The 21,435-nt window shown below is 42.6% G+C and overlaps 4 protein-coding genes and 1 pseudogene across 7 annotated transcripts; 3 read left to right on the top strand and 2 right to left on the bottom strand.

The window, feature by feature from the left end:
* The first annotated feature begins 223 nt into the window (after nt 1–223).
* On the top strand, nt 224–1,270 carry LOC113566429 (borealin-like). Of its 2 annotated transcripts, none has more exons than XM_026991910.1 (3): nt 224–506; nt 561–1,004; nt 1,063–1,270. In XM_026991910.1, the coding sequence occupies exons 1-3, from the start codon at nt 254–256 to the stop codon at nt 1,209–1,211; spliced, it is 846 nt and encodes a 281-aa protein (XP_026847711.1). In that variant the 5' UTR covers nt 224–253; the 3' UTR covers nt 1,212–1,270. The 2 variants fall into 2 exon arrangements, with proteins under 2 accessions (XP_026847711.1, XP_026847712.1); XM_026991911.1 differs by having other exon boundaries at nt 254–506; nt 561–1,000; nt 1,063–1,172.
* A 449-nt stretch (nt 1,271–1,719) lies between these two features.
* LOC113566430 (protein CDV3 homolog) lies at nt 1,720–12,661 on the bottom strand. 2 transcript variants are annotated; one of them, XM_026991913.1, is made up of 2 exons: nt 12,092–12,661; nt 1,720–1,954 (listed from the first exon to the last, which is right to left on the bottom strand). In XM_026991913.1, the coding sequence occupies exons 1-2, from the start codon at nt 12,644–12,646 to the stop codon at nt 1,811–1,813; spliced, it is 699 nt and encodes a 232-aa protein (XP_026847714.1). In that variant the 5' UTR covers nt 12,647–12,661; the 3' UTR covers nt 1,720–1,810. The 2 variants fall into 2 exon arrangements, with proteins under 2 accessions (XP_026847714.1, XP_026847713.1); XM_026991912.1 differs by lacking the exon at nt 1,720–1,954 and having other exon boundaries at nt 11,857–12,661.
* LOC6604276 lies at nt 6,058–7,124 on the top strand (annotated as a pseudogene).
* On the bottom strand, nt 7,583–8,378 carry LOC113566432 (protein CDV3 homolog). The gene has a single exon (XM_026991916.1). The coding sequence runs from the start codon at nt 8,361–8,363 to the stop codon at nt 7,665–7,667; it is 699 nt and encodes a 232-aa protein (XP_026847717.1). The 5' UTR covers nt 8,364–8,378; the 3' UTR covers nt 7,583–7,664.
* On the top strand, nt 10,277–11,357 carry LOC113566433 (borealin-like). Of its 2 annotated transcripts, none has more exons than XM_026991917.1 (3): nt 10,277–10,542; nt 10,597–11,087; nt 11,150–11,357. In XM_026991917.1, the coding sequence occupies exons 1-2, from the start codon at nt 10,278–10,280 to the stop codon at nt 11,022–11,024; spliced, it is 693 nt and encodes a 230-aa protein (XP_026847718.1). In that variant the 5' UTR covers nt 10,277; the 3' UTR covers nt 11,025–11,087; nt 11,150–11,357. The 2 variants fall into 2 exon arrangements, with proteins under 2 accessions (XP_026847718.1, XP_026847719.1); XM_026991918.1 differs by having other exon boundaries at nt 10,597–11,091.
* Nucleotides 12,662–21,435: the final 8,774 nt, after the last annotated feature.

The following is a 21,435-nucleotide window of genomic DNA, read 5'->3' as shown; positions in this document are numbered from 1 at the left end:
TCATTTTGAGTATCGGGTATAAAAAACAACAATTTTACTGATAAAATCGATCTATCCTTGAGTTTTGTTTCTCATTCAACGTGCTAAATCGTATCTAGATGTAATTTATTTTAGTATGTTTCCATAAAGTTCAGTTCAGAAATAATGCACTAGTTAATGTTTTTTCATAACCAAGTAGCCTGTGAATTATTGTATTCGTTAGAATTATTGTAGCAAGTATCATAATTCATAAGTCGGTCGGAAGTTCAGAAAGATGCCTCGCACCCGAATTGTGTCGCGTCAGGCGAAGCGCGAGAAAGCCGACCAAGAGGAGAAGGTACGCCTAACTCAAATCAAGATCGATGCCGTTCTGGAGCAGGTCGATGAGCTTGAGAAGCGCGCCAAGAATCAGGTATACACTCAAATCAAGCTCATCCACGCCCGGACTGACAATCATTTGCTTGAGATGAAAATGTCGGAGTCTTTGAATCTGAAGCTGAAATATTTCACCGACTACAAGTGGAAGGGTAAGTGAATGCAAATACTTGCTACTATGACAGCCTCACAGTTATCCTCTTCAGTTCCCGAGCCACCAACCAGCCGAGCACGCAGCAGCTCGATCAGCACCGCTCGCGGACGTTCGCGTACTCCCCAGACCTCCCTTCTGCCGCGCTCACTCACACAATCGATGGACAGGGGTAATTTTAACCGTGGAAGAACCCCACAGAAAGTGCCACCCATGCCTTTTTTACGTTTTCCACGCGCCGGAGAGTTGGTGCTGTCCAGCGGAGGCAGCCCGCTGGCTGTTCAGACTGATCGGCGGGAGGACTGTTCCGACGTACACATACCCACCAAAAAGGGCGTGTTCATAGTAAAACCTCTTAAAATGAAGCAGGTGAACCGTGAGGTGCTCATGCAACTGGACGCGAATGTACTGAACCAAGTGAAGACTTTAAAGAGTAATCTAGAAGTAATTGTGCTACTTTGGACGAGCTTACAACCAGTAATACCCGACAAAGATGTATGTAAGAAATAAGTGGATAATACATTTTTCTAAGTATAAAATAATATTATATTACATAGGTACAAAATGGATTACTCATATGGAACAAATGGCAAACTTAAGTTTGCTTGCTAAACTCGACTTTGATCTTGCCACGAACCACGCCTTATCCAACCCAATCAACCAATCCTCCAATCAACAATGCCTTCTGCTGCTCCATCCCAACTAACTTTTTTCGTTTCATTTTGTATCCTCTACAGAATGATGAATAAATTATATTAAAACCAATGATGTGCTCGTATCAGTTGGTAATCCCATGTCAAGCCAGCTGTAGCATGAGAACATTAAACTCACATTACAATGGGAATAAAAAGTACCTTTTACGTACATCTAGCTTACTGAATAACGAAGCCGTTTTGTTCATTCATTTTCAAACCACTTTCACTTCCATCAACCTCAATTTATTAGCCAAAAGAAGTAGAGAAGAAAATTACAGACAACATTAGCTTGCCGATTGCTGCAGACCAGGCTAGTATTGGGGAGTTAAATTTTTCAGGACTGCTGTTGGGTTGGGTTTTGCTCGAAGTCCACGGGGTGCATTTAAGGATATAGCCGATTTTATTGTAAATATTTGGCTCGTTTAGAGCTAATGACACCTCGGGGACCACCAGCGAGTCGTGTAATGCTAATGGGTCTATGGAGTGCCAATTTGTCTGTCAGAATATACAGGGTGAAAATAGGGAGAGTGAGTCTTCTTGTTGTATTTATTATTAAGGGAGCTATGGTTGATTTTAAATTTGAACAGAACAAGTAGAGGCGTCCCGGCTGTTACTTGGGGCGCTTCAATATCTTTGAGTCACTCAAGGACGGAAAGTACTCCAGGCTATTGAGATCGGGGGCTTGGGGCTTGAACGGCATCGTAGACGGAGCCTTGCGCTGAAGTGGCTGCGCCTTGCGTTTGTTAAAGTCGCCCTGGCTCTTGACCACCGGGGTATTCGCTTTCCTGTCTGATTGTCCCTGGCTATCCTGCTCCGACTTCTGCCAGGGACATGTTGTGGCAAGCGCGCGTTCCCCATCCTTTGATCCCACATCAACGCCATCACCTCCAGTGTCCAGCTGCTCCGGCTCCTCCTTCAGATCGTCACCAGCGAATGGGGCAGGTGCAGGGACAGGGGATGTAAGCGCCATCGATAAGGTGCGCGGCACGTAAGTAAATTGACGACGATTCTCCTCGGTGAAGTCAGACCATTCATCCTCTTCGCTGAAGGCCTCATCTGAGAAACGGATCCCGAATTTCAGCGAAGCTGAGGCTCCTTTAGAATCAGTTCCCGATGCCTCCGATTGAAAGGCATCCTCCAGGTTGGAGTTGTCCTCCGACGAATACTTCGTTGATTCTTCGAGCGTTTTGTACAGCTCCTCAGCGGCCAAATATTCGGCACTTCTTTTTGACTTTTTGTTATCCTTTTTGGAAAGAAATCTTCGAGATTGGACATTTTTGTATATTTGTATGTATATTTTAGTCTCTGCCAGGAACAAAACTTTCGGATTGTTTTTCCTACTAGTACAATTTTTCTGCGAAATATCTATTTTTGGAGAAACTCGTCTGAAATTGACAGCAAAACTATTGGTTAATAAGAGCCTACTTGATATTGAGAAATAAATAGACTAGCGCCGCAGCTCATGGGGCGTCTATGCACCTCGTCTTCCGATGAATCGCAGCCACAGTTGTCACTGAAATTTACTACAGCAAAACGGACATCGATCTGAGCTTCTTCTATCAATTATTGGATTATTGCAATTGTATATAAGTATATATAAAGTATATATATTCATGATCAGCATCCATCTGGTTATCCACACTCCTGTTAGATTTCGCTGTTACAATTGCCCCGCCCCCTTCCAGCCATACAATGGACTAAAAATCTGTGGCATCTATAATTTAGAAGATACGCGAAAATTAAACGCACAATCATAGTGAATGACCATAAGAAAATAATGTAATTATACATCTCCAAGTTGTATTTTCATTAAGACCAGGAGCTTCTGCTCAAAGATCTAAACTAAACTAAAACGAGGGGGAACGTTGTGAGTTGCTGCGGACACCGCAACTCTACGGTTATACCCGATACTAAGTCAGTATGGCTCTCCTCCGGCAGACGCCGCTAATATTTAACGACACGACAAAGAGTGCGTGCGAGAGAGACAGAAAATCAGTCTGAGCGTGACGTCGGGCGCTGCGTAGCCACTAAAAATTGATTTCTTGCTTTTGGCTACAAAAATGATCCGATCTGATCCAGATTCGGCAACCGGATAGATATGGTCATTGTCTATGATTCTGCGTTTTTAGTTTACTCGATTTTGCAATATTGTGGATGCAACAGATTTTCGTCCTTTGTGTGGGCGGAAGGGGGTGGGGCGAAATTTTGAGATATACGTTTTATAGTGAGATCTAACAGGAGTGCGGATACCAAATTTGGTTACTCTAGCCTTAATAGTCTCTGAGATTTATGAATATCCCCAGATCTGCATCCTTTGCGGGGGCGGAAGGGGGTGTGGCGAAATTTTGAAACAAACTCGTCTCGGTCCGATATATTAGGAGTGTGGATACCAAATTTCGTTGCTCTAGCTTTTATAGTCTCTGAGATCTAGGCGCTAATGTTTTACTCTAAGCAAAGCCGCCTATGCTACGTGTGTGTTAGAGAGAGACAGGGCGAGAAAAAATTAAATTGTTTTCGTGATGCTGGCTATAATAATAATACGATCCAATTCAGATTCTGCAGTCTAAAAGATATGGTCATTCTCTACGATTCTGCGTTTTTGGTTTTCTCGTATCTTTAAAATTGTGGATGCCACAGATTTTCGCCCTTTGTGGGGGCGGAAGTGCGCGGGCAAAGTTTTGAAATATTTTTGTATTAGTGACATATCACAGAAGTCTGGATCCAAAACATCGTTGCTCTAGCTCTTATAGTCTTTGAGCATTAGGCGCTGAAGGGGACGGACAGACGGACAGACGGACGGACGGACAGACGGACAGACGGACGGACGGACAGACAGACATGGCTCAATCGACTCGGCTATTGATGCTGATCAAGAATATATATACTTTATGGGGTCGGAAACGATTCCTTCTGGACGTTACACACATCCACTTTTACCACAAATCTAATATACCCCAATACTCATTTTGAGTTTCGGGTATAACGAGGGGGAACGTTGTGAGTTGCTGCGGACACCGCAACTCTAGAGTTATACCCGATACTAAGTCAGTATGGATATCCTCCGGCAGAGGCCGCTAATATTAAACGACACGACAAAGAGTGCTTGCGAGAGAGACAGAAAATCAGTCTGAGCGTGACGTCACGCGCTGCGTAGCCACTGCAAATTGATTTGTTTCCTTTGGCTATAAAAATGATCTGATCTGATTCAGATTCAGCAATCTAATAGATATGGTCATTATCTATGATTCTGCGTTTTTAGTTTTCTCAAATCTGCAATATTGTGGATGCAACAGATTTTCGTTCTTTGTGTGGGCGGAAGGGGGTGGGGCGAAATTTTGAGATATACGTTTTATAGTGAGATCTAACAGAAGTGCGGATACCAAATTTGGTTACTCTAGCATTGATAGTCTCTGAGATTTGTGATTATCCCCAGATTTGCATCCTTTGCGGGGGCGGAAGGGGGTGTGGCGAAATTTTGCCACAGATTTTCGCCCTTTGTGGGGGCGGAAGTGGGCGTGGGTTTTGAAATATTTTTGTAGCAGTGACATATCACAGAAGTCTGGATCCAAAACATCGTTGCTCTAGCTCTTATAGTCTTTGAGCATTAGGCGCTGAATGGGACGGACAGACGGACGGACGGACAGACGGACAGACAGACATGGCTCAATCGACTCGGCTATTGATGCTGATCAAGAATATATATACTTTATGGGGTCGGAAACGATTCCTTCTGGACGTTACACACATCCACTTTTACCACAAATCTAATATACCCCAATACTCATTTTGAGTTTCGGGTATAACGAGGGGGAACGTTGTGAGTTGCTGCGGACACCGCAACTCTAGAGTTATACCCGATACTAAGTCAGTATGGATCTCCTCCGGCAGAGGCCGCTAATATTAAACGACACGACAAAGAGTGCTTGCGAGAGAGACAGAAAATCAGTCTGAGCGTGACGTCACGCGCTGCGTAGCCACTGCAAATTGATTTGTTTCCTTTGGCTATAAAAATGATCTGATCTGATTCAGATTCAGCAATCTAATAGATATGGTCATTATCTATGATTCTGCGTTTTTAGTTTTCTCAAATCTGCAATATTGTGGATGCAACAGATTTTCGTTCTTTGTGTGGGCGGAAGGGGGTGGGGCGAAATTTTGAGATATACGTTTTATAGTGAGATCTAACAGAAGTGCGGATACCAAATTTGGTTACTCTAGCATTGATAGTCTCTGAGATTTGTGATTATCCCCAGATTTGCATCCTTTGCGGGGGCGGAAGGGGGTGTGGCGAAATTTTGCCACAGATTTTCGCCCTTTGTGGGGGCGGAAGTGGGCGTGGGTTTTGAAATATTTTTGTAGCAGTGACATATCACAGAAGTCTGGATCCAAAACATCGTTGCTCTAGCTCTTATAGTCTTTGAGCATTAGGCGCTGAATGGGACGGACAGACGGACGGACGGACAGACGGACAGACAGACATGGCTCAATCGACTCGGCTATTGATGCTGATCAAGAATATATATACTTTATGGGGTCGGAAACGATTCCTTCTGGACGTTACACACATCCACTTTTACCACAAATCTAATATACCCCAATACTCATTTTGAGTATCGGGTATAAAAAACAAAAACAAACATACTGATAAAATCGATCTATCCTTGAGTTTTGTTTCTCATTCAAGGTGCTAAATCGTATCTAGATGTAATTTATTTTAGTATGTTTCCATAAAGTTCAGTTCAGAAATAATGCACTAGTTAATGTTTTTTCATAACCAAGTAGCCTGTGAATTATTGTATTCGTTAGAATTATTGTAGCAAGTATCATAATTCATAAGTCGGTCGGAAGTTCAGAAAGATGCCTCGCACCCGAATTGTGTCGCGTCAGGCGAAGCGCGAGAAAGCCGACCAAGAGGAGAAGGTACGCCTAACTCAAATCAAGATCGATGCCGTTCTGGAGCAGGTCGATGAGCTTGAGAAGCGCGCCAAGAATCAGGTATACACTCAAATCAAGCTCATCCACGCCCGGACTGACAATCATTTGCTTGAGATGAAAATGTCGGAGTCTTTGAATCTGAAGCTGAAATATTTCACCGACTACAAGTGGAAGGGTAAGTGAAGGCAAATACTTGCTACTATGACAGCCTCACAGTTATCCTCTTCAGTTCCCGAGCCACCAACCAGCCGAGCACGCAGCAGCTCGATCAGCACCGCTCGCGGACGTTCGCGTACTCCCCAGACCTCCCTTCTGCCGCGCTCACTCATACAATCGATGGACAGGGGTAATTTTAACCGTGGAAGAACCCCACAGAAAGTGCCACCCATGCCTTTTTTACGTTTTCCACGCGCCGGAGAGTTGGTGCTGTCCAGTGGAGGCAGCCCGCTGGCTGTTCAGACTGATCGGCGGGAGGACTGTGCCGACGTACACATACCCACCAAAAAGGGCGTGTCATGGTAAAACCTCTTAAAATGAAGCAGGTGAACCGTGAGGTGCTCATGCAACTGGACGCGAATGTACTGAACCAAGTGAAGACTTTGAAGAGTAATCTAGAAGTAATTGTGGACATGGCCACCAAAATGGGCAAGATGTAGTGTACGCCCTGCCCTGGACCGCTACTTTGGACGAGCTTACTACCAGTAATACCCGACAAAGATGTATGTAAGAAATAAGTGGATAATACATTTTTCTAAGTATAAAATAATATTATATTACATAGGTACAAAATGGATTACTCATATGGAACAAATGGCAAACTTAAGTTTGCTTGCTAAACTCGACTTTGATCTTCCCACGAACCACGCCTTATCCAACCCAATCAACCAATCCTCCAATCAACAATGCCTTCTGCTGCTCCATCCCAACTAACTTTTTTCGTTTCATTTTGTATCCTCTACAGAATGATGAATAAATTATATTAAAACCAATGATGTGCTCGTATCAGTTGGTAATCCCATGTCAAGCCAGCTGTAGCATGAGAACATTAAACTCACATTACAATGGGAATAAAAAGTACCTTTTACGTACATCTAGCTTACTGAATAACGAAGCCGTTTTGTTCATTCATTTTCAAACCACTTTCACTTCCATCAACCTCAATTTATTAGCCAAAAGAAGTATAGAAGAAAATTACAGACAACATTAGCTTGCCGATTGCTGCAGACCAGGCTAGTATTGGGGAGTTCAATTTTTCAGGACTGCTGTTGGGTTGGGTTTTGCTCGAAGTCCACGGGGTGCATTTAAGGCTATAGCCGATTTTATTGTAAATATTTGGCTCGTTTAGAGCTAATGACACCTCGGGGACCACCAGCGAGTCGTGTAATGCTAATGGGTCTATGGAGTGCCAATTTGTCTGTCAGAATATACAGGGTGAAAATAGGGAGAGTGAGGCTTCTTGTTGTATTTATTATTAAGGGAGCTATGGTTGATTTTAAATTTGAACAGAACAAGTAGAGGCGTCCCGGCTGTTACTTGGGGCGCTTCAATATCTTTGAGTCACTCAAGGACGGAAAGTACTCCAGGCTATTGAGATCGGGGGCTTGGGGCTTGAACGGCATCGTAGACGGAGCCTTGCGCTGAAGTGGCTGCGCCTTGCGTTTGTTAAAGTCGCCCTGGCTCTGACGGAGAGCCGGGGGAATGTAGATTTGTTTCTTGACCACCGGGGTATTCGCTTTCCTGTCTGATTGTCCCTGGCTATCCTGCTCCGACTTCTGCCAGGGACATGTTGTGGCAAGCGCGCGTTCCCCATCCTTTGATCCCACATCAACGCCATCACCTCCAGTGTCCAGCTGCTCCGGCTCCTCCTTCAGATCGTCACCAGCGAATGGGGCAGGTGCAGGGACAGGGGATGTAAGCGCCATCGATAAGGTGCGTGGCACGTAAGTAAATTGACGACGATTCTCCTCGGTGAAGTCAGACCATTCATCCTCTTCGCTGAAGGCCTCATCTGAGAAACGGATCCCGAATTTCAGCGAAGCTGAGGCTCCTTTAGAATCAGTTCCCGATGCCTCCGATTGAAAGGCATCCTCCAGGTTGGAGTTGTCCTCCGACGAATACTTCGTTGATTCTTCGAGCGTTTTGTACAGCTCCTCAGCGGCCAAATATTCGGCACTTCTTTTTGACTTTTTGTTATCCTTTTTGGAAAAGAAATCTTCGAGATTGGACATTTTTGTATATTTGTATGTATATTTTAGTCTCTGCCAGGAACAAAACTTTCGGATTGTTTTTCCTACTAGTACAATTTTTCTGCGAAATATCTATTTTTGGAGAAACTCGTCTGAAATTGACAGCAAAACTATTGGTTAATAAGAGCCTACTTGATATTGAGAAATAAATAGACTAACGCCGCAGCTCATGGGGCGTCTATGCACCTCGTCTTCCGATGAATCGCAGCCACAGTTGTCACTGAAATTTACTACAGCAAAACGGACATCGATCTGAGCTTCTTCTATCAATTATTGGATTATTGCATTTGTATATAAGTATATATAAAGTATAAATATACATGATCAGCATCCATCTGGTTATCCACACTCCTGTTAGATTTCGCTGTTACAATTGCCCCGCCCCCTTCCAGCCATACAATGGACTAAAAATCTGTGGCATCTATAATTTAGAAGATACGCGAAAATTAAACGCACAATCATAGTGAATGACCATAAGAAAATAATGTAATTATATATCTCCAAGTTGTATTTTCATTAAGACCAGGAGCTTCTGCTCAAAGATCTAAACTAAACTAAAACGAGGGGGAACGTTGTGAGTTGCTGCGGACACCGCAACTCTAGAGTTATACCCGATACTAAGTCAGTATGGCTCTCCTCCGGCAGACGGCGCTAATATTTAACGACACGACAAAGAGTGCGTGCGAGAGAGACAGAAAATCAGTCTGAGCGTGACGTCGGGCGCTGCGTAGCCACTAAAAATTGATTTCTTGCTTTTGGCTACAAAAATGATCCGATCTGATCCAGATTCGGCGACCGGATAGATATGGTCATTCTCTATGATTCTGCGTTTTTAGTTTACTCGAATTTGCAATATTGTGGATGCAACAGATTTTCGTCCTTTGTGTGGGCGGAAGGGGGTGGGGCGAAATTTTGAGATATACGTTTTATAGTGAGATCTAACAGAAGTGCGGATACCAAATTTGGTTACTCTAGCGTTGATAGTCTCTGAGATTTGTGATTATCCCCAGATTTGCATTCTTTGCGGGGGCGGAAGGGGGTGTGGCGAAATTTTGAAACAAACTCGTCTCGATATATTAGGAGTGTGGATACCAAATTTGGTTGCTCTAGCTTTTATAGTCTCTGAGATCTAGGCGCTAATGTTTTACTCTAAGCAAAGCCGCCTATGCTACCTGTGTGTTAGAGAGAGACAGGGCGAGAAAAAATGAAATTGTTTTCTTGATGCTGGCTATAATAATAATACGATCCAATTCAGATTCCGCAGTCTAAAAGATACGGTCATTATCTACGATTCTGCGTTTTTGGTTTTATCGTATCTTTAAAATTGTGGATGCCACAGATTTTCGCCCTTTGTGGGGGCGGAAGTGGGCGGGCAAAGTTTTGAAATATTTTTGTAGCAGTGACATATCACAGAAGTCTGGATCCAAAACATCGTTGCTCTGGCTCTTATAGTCTTTGAGCATTAGGCGCTGAAGGGGACGGACAGACGGACAGACGGACGGACGGACAGACGGACAGACGGACAGACAGACATGGCTCAATCGACTCGGCTATTGATGCTGATCAAGAATATATAAACTTTATGGGGTCGGAAACGATTCCTTCTGGACGTTACACACATCCACTTTTACCACAAATCTAATATACCCCAATACTCATTTTGAGTATCGGGTATAAAAAACAACAATTTTACTGATAAAATCGATCTATCCTTGAGTTTTGTTTCTCATTCAACGTGCTAAATCGTATCTAGATGTAATTTATTTTAGTATGTTTCCATAAAGTTCAGTTCAGAAATAATGCACTAGTTAATGTTTTTTCATAACCAAGTAGCCTGTGAATTATTGTATTCGTTATAATTATTGTAGCAAGTATCATAATTCATAAGTCGGTCGGATGTTCAGAAAGATGCCTCGCACCCGAATTGTGTCGCGTCAGGCGAAGCGCGAGAAAGCCGACCAAGAGGAGAAGGTACGCCTAACTCAAATCAAGATCGATGCCGTTCTGGAGCAGGTCGATGAGCTTGAGAAGCGCGCCAAGAATCAGGTATACACTCAAATCAAGCTCATCCACGCCCGGACTGACAATCATTTGCTTGAGATGAAAATGTCGGAGTCTTTGAATCTGAAGCTGAAATATTTCACCGACTACAAGTGGAAGGGTAAGTGAATGCAAATACTTGCTACTATGACAGCCTCACAGTTATCCTCTTCAGTTCCCGAGCCACCAACCAGCCGAGCACGCAGCAGCTCGATCAGCACCGCTCGCGGACGTTCGCGTACTCCCCAGACCTCCCTTCTGCCGCGCTCACTCACACAATCGATGGACGGGGGTAATTTTAACCGTGGAAGAACCCCACAGAAAGTGCCACCCATGCCTTTTTTACGTTTTCCACGCGCCGGAGAGTTGGTGCTGTCCAGTGGAGGCAGCCCGCTGGCTGTTCAGACTGATCGGCGGGAGGACTGTGCCGACGTACACATACCCACCAAAAAGGGCGTGTTCATGGTAAAACCTCTTAAAATGAAGCAGGTGAACCGTGAGGTGCTCATGCAACTGGACGCGAATGTACTGAACCAAGTGAAGACTTTGAAGAGTAATCTAGAAGTAATTGTGGACATGGCCACCAAAATGGGCAAGATGTAGTGTACGCCCTGCCCTGGACCGCTACTTTGGACGAGCTTACAACCAGTAATACCCGACAAAGATGTATGTAAGAAATAAGTGGATAATACATTTTTCTAAGTATAAAATAATATTATATTACATAGGTACAAAATGGATTACTCATATGGAACAAATGGCAAACTTAAGTTTGCTTGCTAAACTCGACTTTGATCTTCCCACGAACCACGCCTTATCCAACCCAATCAACCAATCCTCCAATCAACAATGCCTTCTGCTGCTCCATCCCAACTAACTTTTTTCGTTTCATTTTGTATCCTCTACAGAATGATGAATAAATTATATTAAAACCAATGATGTGCTCGTATCAGTTGGTAATCCCATGTCAAGCCAGCTGTAGCATAAGAACATTAAACTCACATTACAATGGGAATAAAAAGTACCTTTTACGTACATCTAGCTTACTGAATAACGAAGCCGTTTTGTTCATTCATTTTCAAACCACTTTCACTTCCATCAACCTCAATTTATTAGCCAAAAGAAGTAGAGAAGAAAATTACAGACAACATTTTAACCGTGGAAGAACCCCACAGAAATTGCCACCCATGCCTTTTTTACGTTTTCCACGTTTTCCTGCAGACCAGGCTAGTATTGGGGAGTTAAATTTTTCAGGACTGCTGTTGGGTTGGGTTTTGCTCGAAGTCCACGGGGTGCATTTAAAGCTATAGCCGATTTTATTGTAAATATTTGGCTCGTTTAGAGCTAATGACACCTCGGGGACCACCAGCGAGTCGTGTAATGCTAATGGGTCTATGGAGTGCCAATTTGTCTGTCAGAATATACAGGGTGAAAATAGGGAGAGTGAGTCTTCTTGTTGTATTTATTATTAAGGGAGCTATGGTTGATTTTAAATTTGAACAGAACAAGTAGAGGCGTCCCGGCTGTTACTTAGGGCGCTTCAATATCTTTGAGTCACTCAAGGACGGAAAGTACTCCAGGCTATTGAGATCGGGGGCTTGGGGCTTGAACGGCATCGTAGACGGAGCCTTGCGCTGAAGTGGCTGCGCCTTGCGTTTGTTAAAGTCGCCCTGGCTCTGACGGAGAGCCGGGGGAATGTAGATTTGTTTCTTGACCACCGGGGTATTCGCTTTCCTGTCTGATTGTCCCTGGCTATCCTGCTCCGACTTCTGCCAGGGACATGTTGTGGCAAGCGCGCGTTCCCCATCCTTTGATCCCACATCAACGCCATCACCTCCAGTGTCCAGCTGCTCCGGCTCCTCCTTCAGATCGTCACCAGCGAATGGGGCAGGTGCAGGGACAGGGGATGTAAGCGCCATCGATAAGGTGCGTGGCACGTAAGTAAATTGACGACGATTCTCCTCGGTGAAGTCAGACCATTCATCCTCTTCGCTGAAGGCCTCATCTGAGAAACGGATCCCGAATTTCAGCGAAGCTGAGGCTCCTTTAGAATCAGTTCCCGATGCCTCCGATTGAAAGGCATCCTCCAGGTTGGAGTTGTCCTCCGACGAATACTTCGTTGATTCTTCGAGCGTTTTGTACAGCTCCTCAGCGGCCAAATATTCGGCACTTCTTTTTGACTTTTTGTTATCCTTTTTGGAAAAGAAATCTTCGAGATTGGACATTTTTGTATATTTGTATGTATATTTTAGTCTCTGCCAGGAACAAAACTTTCGGATTGTTTTTCCTACTAGTACAATTTTTCTGCGAAATATCTATTTTTGGAGAAACTCGTCTGAAATTGACAGCAAAACTATTGGTTAATAAGAGCCTACTTGATATTGAGAAATAAATAGACTAACGCCGCAGCTCATGGGGCGTCTATGCACCTCGTCTTCCGATGAATCGCAGCCACAGTTGTCACTGAAATTTACTACAGCAAAACGGACATCGATCTGAGCTTCTTCTATCAATTATTGGATTATTGCATTTGTATATAAGTATATATAAAGTATATATATTCATGATCAGCATCCATCTGGTTATCCACACTCCTGTTAGATTTCGCTGTTACAATTGCCCCGCCCTCTTCCAGCCACACAATGGACTAAAAATCTGTGGCATCTATAATTTAGAAGATACGCGAAAATTAAACGCACAATCATAGTGAATGACCATAAGAAAATAATGTAATTATACTGTATATATATAATGTATATATCTCCAAGTTGTATTTTCATTAAGACCAGGAGCTTCTGCTCAAAGATCTAAACTAAACTAAAACGAGGGGGAACGTTGTGAGTTGCTGCGGACACCGCAACTCTAGAGTTATACCCGATACTAAGTCAGTATGTCTCTCCTCCGGCAGAGGCCGCTAATATTAAACGACACGACAAAGAGTGCGTGCGAGAGAGACAGAAAATCAGTCTGAGCGTGACGTCACGCGCTGCGTAGCCACTGCAAATTGATTTGTTTCCTTTGGCTATAAAAATGATCTGATCTGATTCAGATTCAGCAATCTGATTCTATGATTCTGCGTTTTTAGTTTTCTCAAATCTGCAATATTGTGGATGCAACAGATTTTCGTTCTTTGTGTGGGCGGAAGGGGGTGGGGCGAAATTTTGAGATATACGTTTTATAGTGAGATCTAACAGAAGTGCGGATACCAAATTTGGTTACTCTAGCGTTGATAGTCTCTGAGATTTGTGATTGTCCCCAGATTTGCATCCTTTGCGGGGGCGGAAGGGGGTGTGGCGAAATTTTGAAACAAACTCGTCTCGGTCCGATATATTAGGAGTGTGGATACCAAATTTGGTTGCTCTAGCTTTAATAGTCTCTGAGATCTAGGCGCTAATGTTTTACTCTAAGCAAAGCCGCCTATGCTACCTGTGTGTTAGAGAGAGACAGGGCGAGAAAAAATGAAATTGTTTTCGTGATGCTGGCTATTATAATAATACGATCCAATTCAGATTCTGCAGTCTAAAAGATATGGTCATTCTCTACGATTCTGCGTTTTTTGTTTTCTCGTATCTTTAAAATTGTGGATGCCACAGATTTTCGCCCTTTGTGGGGGCGGAAGTGGGCGGGGCAAAGTTTTGCAATATTTTTGTAGCAGTGTCATATCACAGAAGTCTGGATCCAAAACATCGTTGCTCTGGCTCTTATAGTCTTTGAGCATTAGGCGCTGAAGGGGACGGACAGACGGACGGACGGACAGACGGACAGACAGACATGGCTCAATCGACTCGGCTATTGATGCTGATCAAGAATATATATACTTTATGGGGTCGGAAACGATTCCTTCTGGACGTTACACACATCCACTTTTACCACAAATCTAGTATACCCCAATACTCATTTTGAGTATCGGGTATAATTACTTTAACAATTCATTAGTTCTTTTGGTTCAAATCAAAAAAAAAAAAATTAAATATGAATTAATGTAATAAATTCGTTAATAAAGCATCATGTTCATGTTTTCATTAAATTGGAATCATTCTTCTTGTAGTAGTCCTAATTTGTTCCGCAGTTCCGCAAATCTTCCAGCAGGTAGTGGCTTCGTGAAGATGTCAGCAAGTTGGTTGTTTGTATTAATATACTCAAGAGATATCTAATTAGTTTCTATCTGTTGTCTTGAAAAATGATATTTTATATCATTATGCTTTGCTCATTTATGACATGAGGGATTATTTGCAATGCTAATACAGCCTTAGTTGTCTTCATAAATTTTAATGGGTTTGTCGAGTTTAAGATTAATTCTATTTAGAAGAGACTTTAGCCAATAGGGCCTTATATTCAGCTTCAGTTGATGAAGCTGCCACTGAATTCTGTCTTTTTGTATTCCAACAAATTAAATTGGAATCGAAAATTTTAAACAAATAACCCGTTGTACTTTTTCTATCAATCTCATTACTACCCCAATCGGAATCTACATAGCCAACTAATGTATTTTCAAATGATGTATTCTTTTTAAATATAAGCTTCATATCAATAGTTCCCTTTAAATATCTAATAACCCTTTTTAAACATTGCCATAACTCAGCATTGTTCTTGCTACTATATCTACTCAAGATATTTACAGCGGTAGTTAAATCTGGTCGTGTACACAGCATTATGTACATTAAACAGCCAATAAGGTTACGACATGGAGCATTGTAGTCTTCATCTGAGTTAAGTAACTCATAATTTAGTTTATTTAGTAATGGAGTACTGACTGAATTGCAACTATCCATGTTAAATTTATTTAAAATTCTTTTTACATATGCAGCTTGACTCAAATATATTTTGTCTTCAAACTTTCTACTCTGATACCGATAAAATGTTTTATCTCATTTAAGTCAGTTGTTAAGCTATTAAGCGTTTTTAATAACTGTTGCAATTTAAAGTTAATGAAAGTCGAGAGGCTGTTTATAATTCACACTTTATTTGCATATGTAAACCAACTTATCGCGTATGTACATATGGGGATGATTGGGCGAACGATTGATGCGAGGATGTTAATCTAATAGCTGCGACGATTAGCTCAAGACTGCCCATGCAAGGGCTGTCGGGCCAAATTGCCGGGCCCTATGCAGCAAGCTTACACGCGAGCGAGAGCGTATGATAGCCCGAGAGCGATTGAGCTGCTCGGGGACGCTGTTAAGCGATTCGACACACCCCCTTCCGCCCCCGCAAAGGACGAAAATCTGGGGCAACCACAAATCTCAGAGACTATTAAGGCTAGAGTAAACTAATTTGGTATCCGCACTTTTGTTAGATCTCACTATAAAATGTTCAGAATTTCGCCCCACACCCATCCGCCCCCACAAAGAACGAAAATCTGTTGTATCCACAATATTACACATTCGAGAAAACTAAAAACGCAGAATCATAGATAATGATCATATATATCAGGTTGCTGAATTTGGATCAGATCAGATTATTTTTATAGCCAAAGGGAACAAATCAATTTGCAGTGGCTACGCAGCGCCCGACGTCACGCTCAGACTGATTTTCTGTCTCTCTCGCACGCACTCTTTGTCGTGTCGTTTAATATTAGCGGCGTCTGCCGGAGGAGAGCCATACTGACTTAGTATCGGGTATAACTGTAGAGTTGCGTTGGCGCTCTGCATTGGCGTTGACGTTGGTGTTGACGTCTGCGCCGAGGGCTGTGCTGCTGCTGCTGTTATTGGCGGAGTTGGTGTTGATGGCTGCTGCTGCTGCCGCTAGGGCCCCTCTGCGGGCCGCTCTGCCGCCGTCGCTGTGGCGTCTGTTTGACCCTCGTCTGACCATTCCCTTCGTCATGGTTGTTGTTAGTTTGTGTGTTGGCGATTTGCTACCTGTTTGTTGTTTTTAATTTAAAAGTCTCTTGTGTGTGTGTGTTTGTGTTTAATGTATTTATTGGCACTTTCTAACTCTTTACACAGTTTTCTCTCGTTAGTTTGTGTTTTTTTTTTTTAAATTAATGTTATTTATTGGGGAGCAGAAAGGGGGCACGGCACGGCACGGCACACGACAGACACCACAAGAAAACAGGGCACCACGGAAAAACGGAAATGGCGACACGGCAAAAACAATCAAAAGGCGACACGAAACGACACGACACGGTTATAAACTTACGTCCGACGATCGCAACCTCTCGAGCGGGTGGACGAGATGAGAGTGGCAGACGAGGTTCATGGTGGAACACTCCATGTCCGCCAACTCCCACACTCTCTTCTCCACTCGAAAGACCCTATCGCCGATCGTCATTCACCGGTGCTCTCACCCCCGGTTCCACTTTCACTCACCCCAATATTTAGTGAGATGAAAGAAGAATGGCTTTATTGGGGCTATTGGTTGACTAGCTATGTTAATTAGTAAGCGAATGACAGTATTAAGTTATGTTTTTCTTTAATGATTATTTATGTATTCTTTGATTTATTTTTGCTGCAACACCGATCCACACATTCAATTCGAGATCACACAAAAGAAGAGAGAGAGTGGACACTTCAAGTGTGATAATATTATTTAATGTTATTATATTAATAACATTCATCATCAAAATCATAAAAATAAAAAAAAAAGTTTTCATCATTAAATCAAAACGGTAACATTCAATTGTTTTTCTAATGTGGTTGGTGTGCATTCTGGGAAGTGTTATGTGATCTAGCATTTGCTCTAAGGATACGGGGAAAACCCAGAAAAACCCGATCAGAACACTTTAAAATTAGATTAACATAAAATTAAATTACTTTAACAATTCTTGGTTCTTTTGGTTCAAATCAAAACAAACAAAAATTAAATATGAATTAATGTAATAAATTCGTTAATAAAGCATCATGTTCATGTTCTCATTAAATTGGAATCATTCTTCGTGTAGTAGTCCTAATTTGTTCCGCAGTTCCGCAAATCTTCCAGCAGGTAGTGGCTTCGTGAAGATGTCAGCAAGTTGGTTGTCTGTATTAATATACTCAAGAGAAATCTAATTAGTTTCTATCTGTTGTCTTGAAAAATGATATTTTATATCAATATGCTTTGCTCTTTTATGACATGATGGATTATTTGCAATGCTAATACAGCCTTAGTTGTCTTCATAAATTTTTATGGGTTTGTCGAGTTTAAGATTAATACTATTTAGAAGAGACTTTAGCCATAAAGCTTCTCTTATAGCTTCAAATAGGGCCATATTCAGCTTCAGTTGATGAAGCTGCCACTGAATTCTGTCTTTTTGTATTCCAACAAATTAAATTGGAATCGAAAATTTTAAACAAATAACCCGTTGTACTTTTTCTATCAATCTCATTACTACCCCAAACGGAATCTACATAGCCAACTAATGTATTTTCAAATGATGTATTCTTTTTAAATATAAGCTCGATAGTTAAATCGATAGTTCCCTTTAAATATCTAATAACCCTTTTTAAACATTGCCATAACTCAGCATTGTTCTTGCGACTATATCTACTCAAGATATTTACAGCGGTAGCTAAATCTGGTCGTGTACACAGCATTATGTACATTAAACAGCCAATAAGGTTACGACATGGAGCATTGTAGTCTTCATCTGAGTTAAGTAACTCATAATTTAGTTTATTTAGTAATGGAGTACTGACTGAATTGCAACTATCCATGTTAAATTTATTTAAAATTCTTTTTACATATGCAGCTTGACTCAAATATATTTTGTCTTCAAACATTTCTACTCTGATACCGATAAAATGTTTTATCTCATTTAAGTCAGTTGTTAAGCTATTAAGCGTTTTTAATAACTGTTGCAATTTGAAGTTAATGAAAGTCGAGAGGCTGTTTATAATTCACAATTTATTTGCATATGTAAACCAACTTATCGCGTATGTACATATGGGGATGATTGGGCGAACGATTGATGCGAGGATGTTAATCTAATAGCTGCGACGATTAGCTCAAGACTGCCCATGAAAGGGCTGTCGGGCCAAATTGCCGGGCCCTATGCAGCAAGCTTACACGCGAGCGAGAGCGTATGAGAGCGATAGAGCTGCTCGGGGACGCTGTTAAGCGTTTCGACACACCCCCTTCCGCCCCCGCAAAGGACGAAAATCTGGGGCAACCACAAATCTCAGAGACTATTAAGGCTAGAGTAAACTAATTTGGTATCCGCACTTTTGTTAGATCTCACTATAAAATGTTCAGAATTTCGCCCCACCCCCATCCGCCCCCACAAAGAACGAAAATCTGTTGCATCCACAATATTGGAGATTCGAGAAAACTAAAAACGCAGAATCATAGAGAATGACCATATCTATCCGGTTGCTGAATTTGGATCAGATCGGATCATTTTTATAGCCAAAAGGAACAAATCAATTTTCAGTGGCTACGCAGCCCCGACGTCACGCTCAGACTGATTTTCTGTCTCTCTCGCACGCACTCTTTGTCGTGTCGTTTAATATTAGCGGCGTCTGCCGGAGGAGAGCCATACTGACTTAGTATCGGGTATAAATGTAGAGTTGCGGTGTCCGCAGCAACTCACAATGTTCCGTCTCCTTTTTTATTCCCGATACTCAAAATGAGTATTGGGGTATATTAGATTTGTGGTAAAAGTGGATGTGTGTAACGTCCAGAAGGAATCGTTTATAGAGCTAGAGCAACGTTGTTTTGGATCCAGACTTCTGTGATATGTCACTGCTCCAAAAATATTTCAAAACTTTGGGCGAAAATCTGTGGCATCCACAAATCTCAGAGACCATTAAGGCTAGAGTAACCAAATTTGGTGCACACACTCCTTTAAGATTTCAGATAATACGTATATCTCAAAATTTCGCCCCACCCTCTTCCGCCCCCACAAAGGACGAAAATCTGTTGTATCCACAATATTGCACATTCGAGAAAACTAAAAACGCAGAATCATAGATAATGATATATCTATCAGATTGCTTAATCGGATTATTTTTATAGCCAAAAGGAACAAATAAATTTGCAGTGGCTAAGCAGCGCCCGACGTCACGCTCAGACTGATTTTCTGTCTCTCTCGCACGCATTCTTTGTCGTGTCGCTTAATGTTAGCGGCGTCTGCCGGAGGAGAGCCATACTGACTTAGTATCGGGTATAACTGTAGAGTTGCGTTGGCGCTCTGCATTGGCGTTGACGTTGGTGTTGGCGTCTGCGCCGAGGGCTGTGCTGCTGCTGCTGCTATTGGCGGAATTGGTGTTGGTGTAGATGGCTGCTGCTGCTGCCGCTAGGGCCCCTCTGCGGGCCGCTCTGCCGCCGTCGCTGTGGCGTCTGTTTGACCCTCGTCTGACCATTCCCTTCGTCATGGTTGTTGTTAGTTTGTGTGTTGGCGATTTGCTGCCTGTTTGTTGTTTTTAATTGAAAAGTCTCTTGTGTGTGTGTGTTTGTGTTTAATGTATTTATTGGCACTTTCTAACTCTTTACACAGTTTTCTCTCGTTAGTTTGTGTGTTTTTTTATACCCGATACTCAAAATGAGTATTGGGGTATATTAGATTTGTGGTAAAAGTGGATGTGTGTAACGTCCAGAAGGAATCGTTTCCGACCCTATAAAGTATATATATTCTTGATCAGCATCAATAGCCGAGTCGATTGAGCCCTGTCTGTCTGTCCGTCCGTCCGTCTGTCCGTCTGTCCGTCCCCTTCAGCGCCTAATGCTCAAAGACTATAAGAGCTAGAACAACGATGTTTTGGATCCAGACTTCTGTGATATGTCACTGCTCCAAAAATATTTCAAAACTTTGCCCCGCCCACTTCCGCCCCCACAAAGGGCGAAAATCTGTGGCATCCACAATTTCGACGATACGAGAAAACTAAAAACGCAGAATCGTAGAAGATGACTATATCTTCTAGAGTGCAAAATCTGAACCAGATCGTATAATTATTATAGCCAGAATCACGAAAACAATTTCACTCTTTCTCGCTCTGTCTCACTCTAACACACAGGTTTCATGGTCGGTTTTGCCAATTGCAAAATATGAGTTCAAGGATCTCAGAACCTATAAAAGCCAGAGCAACCAAATTTGGTATCCACACTCCTGTGATATCGAACCTTGACCGTTTCATGTCCAAATTTCGCCACACCCCCTTCCGCCCCCGCAAAGGACGAAAATCTGAGGCAACCACAAATCTCAGAGACTATTAAGGCTAGAGTAACCAAATTTGGTACACACACTCCTTTAAGATGTCACTATAAAACGTATATCTCAGAATTTCGCCCCACCCCCATCCGCCCCCACAAAGGACGAAAATCTGTTGCATCCACAATATTGCAGATTTGAGAAAACTAAAAACGCAGAATCATAGATAATGACCATATCTAAAAGATTGCTGAATCTGGATCAGATCAGACCATTTTTTTAGCCAAAAGGAACAAATCAATTTGCAGTGGCTACGCAGCGCCCGACGTCACGCTCAGACTGATTTTCTGTCTCTCTCGCACGCACTCTTTGTCGTGTCGTTAAATATTAGCGGCGTCTGCCGGAGGAGAGCCATACTGACTTAGTATCGGGTATAACTCTAGAGTTGCGGTGTCCGCAGCAACTCACAACGTTCCCCCTCGTTTTTTGTAAATTAATGTTATTTATTGGGGAGCAGAAAGGGGGCACGGCACGGCACACGACAGACACCACAAGAAAACAGGGCACCACGGAAAAACGGAAATGGCGACACGGCAAAAACAATCAAAAGGCGACACGAAACGACACGACACGGTTATAAACGTACGTCCGACGATCGCAACCTCTCGAGCGGGTGGACGAGATGAGAGTGGCAGACGAGGTTCATGGTGGAACACTCCATGTCCGCCAACTCCCACACTCTCTTCTCCACTCGAAAGACCCTATCGCCGATCGTCATTCACCGGTGCTCTCACCCCCGGTTCCACTTTCACTCACCCCAATATTTAGTGAGATGAAAGAAGAATGGCTTTATTGGGGCTATTGGTTGACTAGCTATGTTAATTAGTAAGCGAATGACAGTATTAAGTTATGTTTTTCTTTAATGATTATTTATGTATTCTTTGATTTATT

The sequence above is a fragment of the Drosophila persimilis genome, unplaced genomic scaffold (assembly GCF_003286085.1).
Source record: "Drosophila persimilis strain 14011-0111.01,24,50 unplaced genomic scaffold, DperRS2 tig00000693-arrow-arrow-pilon, whole genome shotgun sequence".
In the NCBI taxonomy this organism is placed as follows: domain Eukaryota; kingdom Metazoa; phylum Arthropoda; class Insecta; order Diptera; family Drosophilidae; genus Drosophila; species Drosophila persimilis.
This window is presented reverse-complemented; position numbering and strand designations above follow the sequence as displayed.

What these genes read in the sequence shown, in the direction of transcription:
- LOC113566433 (XM_026991917.1), top strand. Translation starts at nt 10,278, where the DNA reads ATGTTCAGAAAGATGCCTCGCACCCGAATTGTGTCGCGTCAGGCGAAG. An exon ending in CACCGACTACAAGTGGAAGG is followed by an intron (nt 10,543 to 10,596) that starts GTAAGTGAATGC and finishes TATCCTCTTCAG; the next exon opens with TTCCCGAGCCACCAACCAGC.
- LOC113566429 (XM_026991910.1), top strand. Translation starts at nt 254, where the DNA reads ATGCCTCGCACCCGAATTGTGTCGCGTCAGGCGAAGCGCGAGAAAGCC. An exon ending in CACCGACTACAAGTGGAAGG is followed by an intron (nt 507 to 560) that starts GTAAGTGAATGC and finishes TATCCTCTTCAG; the next exon opens with TTCCCGAGCCACCAACCAGC. An exon ending in AATACCCGACAAAGATGTAT is followed by an intron (nt 1,005 to 1,062) that starts GTAAGAAATAAG and finishes TATATTACATAG; the next exon opens with GTACAAAATGGATTACTCAT.
- LOC113566430 (XM_026991913.1), bottom strand. Translation starts at nt 12,646, where the DNA reads ATGTCCAATCTCGAAGATTTCTTTTCCAAAAAGGATAACAAAAAGTCA. An exon ending in CGGCTCTCCGTCAGAGCCAG is followed by an intron (nt 1,955 to 12,091) that starts GGCGACTTTAAC and finishes GTCAAGAGCCAG; the next exon opens with GGCGACTTTAACAAACGCAA.
- LOC113566432 (XM_026991916.1), bottom strand. Translation starts at nt 8,363, where the DNA reads ATGTCCAATCTCGAAGATTTCTTTTCCAAAAAGGATAACAAAAAGTCA.